A 10,869-nucleotide genomic window follows, 5' to 3' on the forward strand; every position below is an offset into this window, starting at 1 on the left:
AGGCTGCGCTTTAACACACACACACACACAAAAAAAGAAAAAACAAAACAAGGACAAGGCTGTGGCCTAACCAACTGAGCTAACCAGTCAGCCCTACAGATGTGCATTTTGAAATGCTCACTCCATTTATTAATGCTGTGGTTACCTGTGTCTTTGGTAGTTTATTCTCTGTATTTTCCAGTAGGCTAAAAATATTTCAAAAAGATTCCTAGGCTCTTACACAGACCTATAGTCAAAATCTTTTTTTTTTTTTTTAAAGATGACCGGTAAGGGGAGCTTAACCCTTGACTTGGTGTTATCAGCACCACACTCTCCTGAGTGAGCCACAGGCCGGCCCCAAGACAGGCATTTGTCACAGATAATCCACATACATGACATATAAATCACCTATGTCCAGTTAAGACCATGTTCAATCCAGTTCATATTATTTTGTTTTGTTTTGTTTTTGTTGGCTGGCCCTTGTTCTTGGTGTTACAAGGCAGCGCTCTAACCAACTGAGCTAAACGGCTAGCCCTCAGTTTGTATTATTTATGATTAAAAGACAGGATGTCATAGAAAATGGATAGTTCTCTAATCTGTCTTTGCCAAGGGTCTTCATCTTTTCTCCTTGCATTACTTCTCTATAAAACAGAAAATGCTAGAAAGTCAGCTGAGAATATAAACACTCATACTTGGCAAAGTGCCAAAAGTGGGCTCTCGATAGGGGAAAAAGGAGGGAAAAAAAATTAGATAAACCACATCTTCGGGCCTGTCCATGGTTCACTCGGGAGAGTGTGGTGCTGATAACACCAAGGCCATGGGTTTGGATCCCATATAGAGATGGCTGGTTAGCTTGGTGGGTGAGTGTGGTGCTGACAACACCAAGTCAAGGGTTAAGATCCCCTTACCGGTCACCTTTAAAAAAAAACAAAAACACAACCCACATCTTCGAAATCAACTTCTGTAGAAGTGATGAAAGACACAAAAAGGCATCTGTGTTGTGTCCCTTCCCCAGTCTTGCAACCAAACACTTATGAGAAATGTATTCCTTCTTTCTATCTCTTCATACCCACTGAACCTTCATGGATGTAAAATGGGGAAAATACCACCTACTTTATATGTTGGAAAGATTAAAGGAAATTTATTTAACAAACTCATATAGCACTTATGCTGTGCCAGGCCTATTCTGTTTTACAAATATTAACACATCTAATTCTCCCAACAGCCCTAAGAGGTAGGTACTATTTTCTTTATTTTACAGATGGGGAAACTGAGGCCCGGAGAGATAACTAAACTCGCTGGAAGTTACCAGCCAGTACCTGGCAGAACCTGGATTCAAATCTGAGCAGGATGGTCTGAGCCCACGCTCTTTAGCACACCCTGTGTGCTGCCTCTCTGATAATTTAGCCGCTTCATCAGCACCTAATCTGTGGAGGCCTCCAGGAATGGTTCCTAACACCATCATCGTTATTTCTGTTGTAAAATCCATTTCTATTCTTCTGGGAGGCTTTCCTCAACTAGTAATGTTCACTTGTGCCCATCCTCCTGCCCTCACATGGGTTTTCCACTCTGATCCACTCCTTACACGCCCGTGTAGCTCCAGCCTCCAACACGACAGCCAGGTATTTACCGATCCAGTGAGTTAAGGTGGTTCCCTCCCAGCACAGAGACATTTGACAAACGCCTGGAGTAATGAGTGAACTCCAATTCTGGGCAGAGGTGTCTCAGAGTGAAGGGCTGGAGTGTCCAGCCCTCTGTTCTAAGGAGACTTCTTAAGACCTAGGAGGATGGCGCATATGCGACCAGAGGATGGAGAAGCCTCGGCTTGGAGAGACTGGGTCAAGTGACCGGGCTTAATTGCAAATCTTAACATATACCTCAGCGGCCAGCTAATTTTTAAAAAATCAAAACCTTTGGAAGTTACTAGTCCAAGCCACGCAGCAACTCAATGGCCTCTGTTCTCTTTCTACCAAACCGCGAGAGGAAGCGAAAGCGACCGCAGCTGCTCTCCCCGGGGCAGTAAGTGCTCGCAGCTAGCTGACCTCCATGCTGCGTGCTGCAGCTTCAGCCTTTCCCCTGGTTCCGAGTATATCCAGGAAAAAATCTCCGCACTCACTAAACGGGGGATTCACCAGGGATAAGGAAGAGAGATCGTGTGAGGGGTCCCACAGGGTTCTAGGGTCAGGGGTGAGAAGGGTAAATTGCACACTGCCCTTCAGTTCCTGGAGAAAAAGCGCGCTGGAAAGAGCCTGAGTCACCAACCGTCGCCATGGGCCGGAAGCCCCCTCCCCCGCGTCGCCTTTGCTCTAGAGAGAGCGTTTCCCGCGAACCCGCGGGGACTACAACTCCCAATATGCTTCGCGGCAGCCAGAATGAACCCTTCAGTGCCGCGGGCCGAGCTGCACCCCGCCCCCGTCCCTTACCCGAACCGCGCATGGTGAGTTCTTTGGGGTTGGGGAGGACGGCTTTCCTTTAAGGCTTAGGAGTGTGTGAGTGAGTGTGTGTGTGTGAGAGATGGATGTATTCCCTGCGGGAAGAATGATTCCTGGTTTTCCCAAAATGGGACAATTTGCAGTAATGAGATTCATACGCGCTTTTTTTGCTAATGAAAGACCCAGCATCAACTCTCTGAACCCCAGGGCCTAAGTAGAATCACTACTACTATCTTTTTCAGGATGCTACCTAAATCCTCTCCTTTCCCCCCACAGCAAAAGTAGCCAGCAATCCTTACTTACTCCCAAACGCCCCCAACTTCGACCTGCACCCCAGCGCGCCTAGCAAGTTTTGTGACCTGGCGCCTCAGTCAAGACTTTTATTATCCCCCTGGTTGGGGGGTGAGTACTCATGGAGCCCATAGGAGCTCCCTCATCCTTTCGGATTAGAAAATTTAGGCCCTTTGTCTCCCAGAGCCCGCCCTTCCCCCCAGGTGCCACCACGGGGTCCCTGCAGATTTAGCAAGCACCCTACCTTTTGTTTGACTTGAATGATAATGGGCTTAAGGAAAAGATTTTCGTCCTTGGAAGTGTGGGTGGTGGGTGTTAAACCTGATCCTTGTCCCCATTCCCACCCCTAAAACAACACTGGGCACAGGAGACAGTGGTGGGAGGGAGTGTCACATTCCCCTTTCCATTACTATTCTTTCTTTATACTTGTGCACAGTTCCAGTTCTGGGCTGGGAGGGAGCTCAAGGACTACAAGTACTGAGGATTATCAGATTGTGGGGTCAGATACCCCCACTCCTCACCAATGGTCATCTGTCATCCCCAGACCAAACTGGGATGGATGACAGAAGAGCTGCTTGTTTTTTCCCTTTTCACTGCTCCCAGACCCTCCTTTAACATATATCAGTTCACACAAGCCCCCCCACCACCTGGGCCTTCAAGAGTCTAAAGTTGCTGGATCCCCTCCTTTGCCTTACCTCTATCTCAGTGTCACTGGCAAGCATCCTGTCCTCACCCTGGAGGTTAACTCCTCCATTCTGGGTAGTCTCTGGGCTTATTCCCCCTGCCCCCAGAAAGAACATTGTTCTGGCCAGCGTTTGGGGAAGGGAGGAAAGAGGGAAGAAGACCTTGGGGCAGGAATCCTGAACGATAGGAGGCCAGGGGAGTGAGGGCACGCGGGCATATCTCTCCTCTACCTCATCCTCACCACCGCCAACTGGCTTTGTGCCCCTGCCCCCGCCCCTTGACATCCCAGACTTCCTGGCTATTTAAACAGAGATGGGTGCCCCCATCGGCACACTGTCCTTTGGCCACCGGACATCATGCCTCCCAAAAAGGATGTTCCCGTGAAGAAACCAGCAGGACCCTCCATCTCCAAGCCTGCTGCCAAGCCAGCAGCAGCAGCTGCTCCAGCCAAGACTACACCTGAGCCAGCTGTCCCCCCAGCCCCTGAGAAAATCCAGGGGCCCCCTGTTGATCTCTCCAAAGTGGTGGTGAGTCCCCGGAAAGTGAGAATGGAAGTGGTAAGGGGTGGTTCGCGGGTGGAACACAGCCTAGAGGATTGGGGGCATCTAGAGGGTAGGGAATGAATGAACACTGGAATGAGATTGGGAGTTCCCCTTAGTCTCCCATGGAAGCATCCACTTATGACTCTGCTGTTGTCTTTGATATTCTCTCCAACTTATAATGTGTGTGTGCAGATACACACATGCACTCACTGATCCCCCTGCTTGAGGGACTCTGAGATGGGGGAACACCTGGGTACTGAGGACAGTTTCAAGGTGAAGGGAAGAGAGCTGCTGGCTGCCCCTGGCTGGCTGTTCAAGTCAAAAGGCTGCAGCTCTGAACCCCAGGAGGGGAGGCCGAAGAGGACAGACTTGTTAGACAATCACAGCTGGGGGCCGGGGGTAAATTTAGCCTTTGTTCAGCCCCCAGTTATGTGAGGGATGCAGGACTCAGGACAGTGGAGGGAGGGGAACAGGTGGCATGGGATTAACCCTGTTCCCAGGGAACCCTCCCCCCTATAATTCCTCCTCTTGGGATTCTCCCAAGGCCCAGAGCTGGGAATGGGACTGAAGTGGCTGGGCTCCCAGCCTACTCCCTCTGGGCCCCTCCCCAGAAGTGGCCGCCAGTTGGTTGGGAGGAATGCTGGAGAGGGATTGAATACGCCCTGTCATCTCTCCTCACCTGCTCTTTTCTTCCACAGATCGAGTTTAACAAGGACCAGCTGGAGGGTGAGGAGAAGCTGGTTCCCTAAACTCACTGTCTAGTCTCAAGCCCCTGGTCAGATCCTCTTCCTGTTCCCCTAACTCTAGTCCGAACCTTGAAATCTCTCACACTACTCCTCTTTTCCTCCCTCCTTGTATTCAATTGTAGCACACAGTTTCTTTCTTTTTTTTTTAAAGATGACCGGTAAGGGGATCTCAAACCTTGACTTGGTGTTGTCAGCACCACGCTCAGCCAGTGAGCGAACCGGCCATCCCTATATAGGATCCGAACCCGTGGCCTTGTTGTTATCAACACCACACTCTCCCGAGTGAGCCACAGGGTGGTCCGTAGCACACAGTTTCTGAACCTCCTTTTGGTCTGGGGATGACGGGAACCCTGGGTCCACACTGACTTCTCCTTATACCTTAGAGTTCAAGGAGGCCTTCGAGCTGTTTGACCGAGTAGGGGATGGCAAGATCCTGTACAGCCAGTGTGGGGATGTGATGAGGGCCCTGGGCCAGAACCCCACCAACGCCGAGGTGCTCAGGATCCTGGGGAACCCCAAGAGCGATGGTGAGGGGACCCTTGGAACAATGCTAGTTTTCAATTTTCAATGGTAGAATATTGGTAAGGTGACAAAGGATGCTGGGATGGATCTCAGGAGTTCAAAAACCGTCAATACAGGAGTAGAAAAACATCCTGAATGCTGAACAGGATGAAAGCCATTGTGATAGGGATGGGAGCTGGGTCCTTGGTGATAACCACAGTGACCTCTCCCTCATCTCTCTCTAACCTCCAGAGCTGAAGTCCCGGCGAGTGGACTTTGAGACTTTCCTGCCCATGCTCCAGGCAGTGGCCAAGAACCGGGACCGAGGCACATATGATGACTACTTGGAGGGGCTTCGGGTGTTTGACAAGGAGGGGAACGGCAAAGTCATGGGAGCAGAGCTGAGACATGTCCTCACCACCTTGGGTGAGGCAGGGACCAGAACGCCTTTGGGGTAGAGGAGGGGGTGGACCAGGAAAAAGGTTGGCCAGGTAGGCAGAGCCAGGGAGGGGATTGCTGTCCTGCAGATCATGACTGAGAAGGTCAGAGCCATGGCGGCAGAATCTGAGGGACTTGCTCCTCCAGAGGCCAAGGTGCCTCCCACACAGCAGAGGAAAGGGGATGAGGTGGAAGACCTGAGTTTTCATTTTGAAGAGATGCTTGTATTCTGTGATCTGGTACAAGTCTCTTAACCCTCTAGGATTGTTTCCTTGTCCATTAAAGTTTTCAACAGTACCAAGGTGAAATGGAAAGCAGGAGGCATTACCATTACAAGGGGAGGATTCCCTTGAGGGACTGTGGCTATGGGCAAGTGTCAGGGTGGGAGAAGAAAAGGTACCACCCTGAAGTGCACAGCCTAGGTTGGTGAGGGAGGGAAGGCAGGGGCTCAAACGCTGTGTCTGTGGTTCAGGAGAGAAGTTGACTGAGGAGGAGGTGGAGGATGTTCTGGCAGGACATGAGGACAGCAACGGCTGCATCAATTACGAGGGTGAGGAGCCAGAGGAACAGGAGAAGGGCCAGGGGAGGAGGGGAGCCTGGTATCTCGTCCTGTGTGGTCGGGGCACCCTGGATTACTTAAAGGCAGATGGATTATCCAAAGGCCTGCTTCTGAAGCCCCTCTTGCCTCCTCTCTGCAGCCTTCCTGAAGCACATCCTAAGCGTCTGAGCTCAACAGGTAGGACCCTCTCATCCCTCATCCCGCCTTGAGAGGCAAGTCTCCTTCCCGTCCCTCAGCCGGTCTAGAGAAGCAGGAGATTGCGTTTTCCCATCTGGTTGCTGCGCGAGCGCCAAGATTTAGCAATTTATTTTCCCCGCAGATCCAGGAGGGTCAGAACTGGGCCCCGCCAGGCGGAAGCACGTTCCTGCCACTAGGAGGCCACGTATTGTTTCAAAATAAAGACACGGTTCCTCCCTTGGTCTCCGACTGCTGTTTTCTTCACTGGTGAAGGAGGGTGGGAAGGGAGGGCCCTTTCATCTCCGAAGTCCTATTATTTTCTGGTATTTCTGCGGTTCGGAGGGACAGATTTCGTCGCGCCCCACCCCAACCCCGGGGCGGTTTCCGGACCCAGGTAGGGCTATTCCGGAGAAATTGTCAGCAGTAGGCTCCGCCCACCTGGTTACTAATGTAGCAATGTCGTCGGCACCAGCCCAGGTCGGAGTTCCTATTGGCTGGGCCAGCTGAGGATGGCGTCACCGGGACGTACTAAGGCTAGGGTTGGGCCTGCAGTCGGAGCCATTACTGCAGGGAAAGGTCCGGCGGAGCTGAGCAGTCAAGATGGTGGGGCCCCGGGCCTGGGAGATGAGCGGGATTTGGGGCAAGAGGCGGGAAGCCACGGGTAGGGGGCGAGAAGGCAGGGGGTGGGGGCAAAGAGAACTTGAGGTCCCGGACGGTTGAAGGTGGGATAGTAAAGTCTGGGGCCTTGTCCTACTGGGAAGCGAGTCCTCAGCCTGCACCAGGAGTTTGTAGTTCAGAGTTTGTGGGACTGGGATGGAAGCCCGGGGGACTGGTGTTCAGATGCTGACCACACCCTTCTTCTCTGAGCAGTGTGACTTCACCGAGGACCAGACCGCAGGTATGTAGTCTCTGACCCCTAGGGAGAGGGACACCCCTTCTAACACCTAACCTCCAAACCCAACCTGTCATCTCTAGCGTCCCAAGGAGAGTACCCCTGGATTCCCTTCACCCTACTTCTGGATCCTCCATTTTCTTTTCTCACTCTTTCTTCCTCCCTCCCCTTCCACTCTAGATCTGAGCCCCAAGCACTTGGTGAGTTTTAGGTGGTGTGGGTATGTGAAACAACTTGGTCACCTAATGCCTGTGGTGTGTGGGGTTTGGGGAGGGTTTATTAAGCTGCCTGCACTCTTCTGTCCCTTAATCAGCTACTTCTGCCTCTTCTCTCCCTCTTTGATAACTGTCCCTCTCCCCCAGCTTGGAACTGTGAAGATTGTAAAGAGCAGTGACTTGATATTTTGTGAAGGTGGAGACTGTGGAGTTTGCTAAGGATATGACTTTGTAGCTCTACCCTCTAGAAAGTCTGTGTACAGGAAGGGTGGGAAATGGCAGGCTGGGATGACCCATCCCAGGCTGCTGCTCCCACTTCCTTATAAGGACAGGACCCACACTGGGCAGTGGCAAATTCCTGCCCTGAGTAGTATAGCAGTAGTGCAGAGCTTGGTCAGGCCTGCTGTAGGCGGAGGGGGTATGTAAATGGATGCCATGGTGCCAAGGAAGGCTGTGTCTTTTTTTTTTTTTTTTTTTCTTTTTCGTGACCGGTAAGGGGATCACAACCCTTGGTGTGGTGTCGCCCGCACCGCGCTCAGCCAGTGAGCACCCCAGCCACTCCTATATAGGATCCAAACCCGCGGCGGGAGTCGCTGCGCTCCCAGTGCTGCACTCTCCCGAGTGCACCACGGGCTCGGCCCAGGCTGTGTCTTCTTGTGGGACACCTGAGTTGGGAGCAAGAGAAATGGATCTCTCAGCGTACTTTGGTATACAGTGGAGTACAGATATCTGGTTTCCTCAGCATGATCTAAGTTGAATGGGCAGCAGAGCTCTGAGGTAGGGTTTGGATTAACCCCCACATCCCCAATGCTGACGTTCATCTGAATTCTCAGAATTCAAGGAGGCCTTCCAGCTGTTTGACCGAACAGGTGATGGCAAGATCCTATACAGCCAATGTGGGGACGTGATGAGGGCCCTGGGCCAGAACCCCACCAACGCCGAGGTGCTCAAGGTCCTGGGGAACCCTAAGAGTGATGGTGAGGGTCCTTATGAACAGCTCCTCGGTGTGGTAGTGGGCCCACAGTTCCTCAGCTATGAGCTTCCCTTTATCTTCACGTGCCCCAAACTCAAGTCTTCTCTCCATTAGCAAATCCCATGGAGTGGGAATCATCTGCTTAGTTGTTATCCCCATAATCCCTGGTCCTGAGAATTCATGTGACTTCCCTGGCTAACATTTCCACCTCCTTCACGGCAGAGATGAATGTGAAGGTACTGGATTTTGAGCACTTCTTGCCTATGCTGCAGACTGTGGCCAAGAACAAGGACCAGGGCACCTATGAAGATTATGTTGAAGGCCTTCGGGTGTTTGACAAAGAAGGGAACGGCACGGTAATGGGCGCTGAAATCCGGCATGTCCTTGTCACGCTGGGTAAGGCTCTATGCCCTTGTCTTTGAGCTGAGTTGCTACCCTGATACACCTCACCTGTCACCCAATTCCAAAAATGCTCTCTCCTTCCCCCTAAAGGTGAGAAGATGACAGAGGAAGAAGTAGAGATGCTGGTGGCAGGACACGAGGACAGCAATGGTTGTATCAACTACGAAGGTGAGAAGTGAACTGGGGCTGTCTTGGAGAAAGCAGCCATATGGGGCAGGTCAATGACAGCATCTGGAGCTTTCCCTATGCCTGGACTTGGGCTCCAAAAGGAGCCAGGCAGCAAGGGGCAGTGCCCAGCCTAGGAATGGGAGGTCAGGGGGGTATGACAGGAAAAAAAGGGGTGATGTGGTCTGAAGGGTGGGGAAGGAATGGGAAATAAATGGAACGCCTGTTCCCCACCGCCTGACCCTTCACCCCATGTCTGTGTCTTGTCTTCACCATTAATGTCTCTTCCTTTCTGCAGCGTTTGTGAGGCATATCCTGTCGGGGTGACGGGCCCATGGGGCGGGTACGGCTCCTCCCAGCCTCTCCTTCTCTAGTTGATTTCCCCCAGTGTTTCCTTTTTCTTCCCAACTTGTGCTCTTTAGCCTTACCCTTACCCTACTACCATCTGAATTCCTTCTGGCATGTTTCTGCATGGAGCTGACTAGGGAGGGGAGGGGGTCCTCAAAGAGGACGACAGCCTCTGGTATGGTACCTCCTTACTTCTCTTAGAATGGTCTCTGAGGTTTTGCTTATAGGGCCCTGGGTGCTGATGTCTGGGAACTCTTACCAGCCTATATATGTCTTGCTTAGGATGATCATTTGGCCCTGGAGCATGGGTGGTTGGCATAGGGGTGGGGTGGGGGTTGCCTGTCCCATTCTGCTGCTATAACTGAACAGTCCTTTGCCCTTCCCTATGCTGGGCAGCTTGGAGGTACCCTAACCCAAAACTCTGTCCTCTCCTGCCAGTGGCTAACAGTAGCTGTAGGTGTAGTTGAGAACTTTTCTGCCTCTGCTGTGTTCCTGCTGCTCAGGGTAGGGTGGGGGACTAACAGCTGGTGGGAGGGGAGCTAGGGGCAGAGAGAACTTGTCAGACTCAAGGTGGCTCCTCTGCAAACTGACCCCAAAGTTGGTTGCTGTGGGCATGTTCCCTTTTATGCTACCTTTGTGGTCTTGTTGTCTCCTGGCCCCTGGCATACCCCTCCTCAGCCCTGCTCCCTGGTTCACCCCACCTTTCTTTTCCACAGAGCTTGTCCGTATGGTGCTGAATGGCTGAGGACATTCCCAGTATCCCCAGAGCCCCGTGCCTTTCCCTGTGTGAGACTTTTTGCATCTAGCCCCAGAGGCCTCCTAGACTGTCTTGTCACAGCACCTCTCCCATCGTGTCTTTCTTGGACGATGTTTGCCGTCATCATTCACCAAATAAACTTGCTCTTTGTGCCCCAATTCGTCTCTGCTTTCCTTCCTGAGCAGATTGAAGGGGAAGAAGGTGAGATGGTGGTGATTTCTGCCCCGAGGCAGAATCCAAGGTCAATGGGCCAGAGGTTGGGGAAAGCTGGGGAGAGGCCTGTAGTAGCCATCCTTCGCCTCATTTAAGAAATACAGGCCCCATTTATCTATGCTACAGAGGCTACCCCTTGAAGGATTAGGAAAGCCATAAATCCCTGTAGAACCAAGGCTGGCCATCATTCCATCCCATATCAGGCTGTGTCTTCTCCTAGCCCTCCAGCTCCTTAACCCCACCTACCTCTCCCTCTTACCCCACCAAGCACTAAAGGCCTTTTGTGGGGAAGGCTGGGGAGTGTTTATTGCAGCTAAAGCCAGGCCCTATTAGCACTGCCTGAGCCGGTCACCTCGGCAGGGCTAGGGGCCAAAAAACCAGCAGCAGTTTAAGAGGCCTGCCTCCTCCCTAATAAGGGAAGGAATGAAGCTACTCCTTCCGAAAGGATAGATACAAAACCGCCACATTGTGGGGATGTGCTTCCAAGTCTTAAACAGCTATTTTTAGAGCAGGTGAGAGCCTCTGCTCCTGTAGGAGTGCACAGTCCTGACTGCT

At 52.0% G+C, this 10,869-nt stretch overlaps 2 protein-coding genes across 3 annotated transcripts; both read left to right on the forward strand.

Moving 5' to 3' along the window:
- Positions 1–2,212: 2,212 nt before the first annotated feature.
- Positions 2,213–6,591, forward strand: MYL6B (myosin, light chain 6B, alkali, smooth muscle and non-muscle). Its single transcript, XM_008577165.1, has 8 exons — positions 2,213–2,416; positions 3,697–3,913; positions 4,627–4,654; positions 5,058–5,201; positions 5,428–5,601; positions 6,086–6,163; positions 6,312–6,349; positions 6,492–6,591. Exons 2-7 carry the CDS (start codon positions 3,743–3,745, stop codon positions 6,338–6,340), a joined length of 624 nt encoding a protein of 207 aa, XP_008575387.1. The 5' UTR covers positions 2,213–2,416; positions 3,697–3,742; the 3' UTR covers positions 6,341–6,349; positions 6,492–6,591.
- Positions 6,592–6,808: 217 nt separating this feature from the next.
- MYL6 (myosin, light chain 6, alkali, smooth muscle and non-muscle) lies at positions 6,809–10,259 on the forward strand. Of its 2 annotated transcripts, XM_008577167.1 has the most exons (7): positions 6,809–6,952; positions 7,220–7,247; positions 8,290–8,433; positions 8,652–8,825; positions 8,922–8,999; positions 9,295–9,339; positions 10,061–10,259. In XM_008577167.1, exons 1-6 carry the CDS (start codon positions 6,950–6,952, stop codon positions 9,321–9,323), a joined length of 456 nt encoding a protein of 151 aa, XP_008575389.1. In that variant the 5' UTR covers positions 6,809–6,949; the 3' UTR covers positions 9,324–9,339; positions 10,061–10,259. The 2 variants fall into 2 exon arrangements, with proteins under 2 accessions (XP_008575389.1, XP_008575388.1); XM_008577166.1 differs by lacking the exon at positions 9,295–9,339.
- Positions 10,260–10,869: the final 610 nt, after the last annotated feature.

Source organism: Galeopterus variegatus, unplaced genomic scaffold, assembly GCF_000696425.1.
Source record: "Galeopterus variegatus unplaced genomic scaffold, G_variegatus-3.0.2 Scaffold1458, whole genome shotgun sequence".
NCBI lineage: Eukaryota > Metazoa > Chordata > Mammalia > Dermoptera > Cynocephalidae > Galeopterus > Galeopterus variegatus.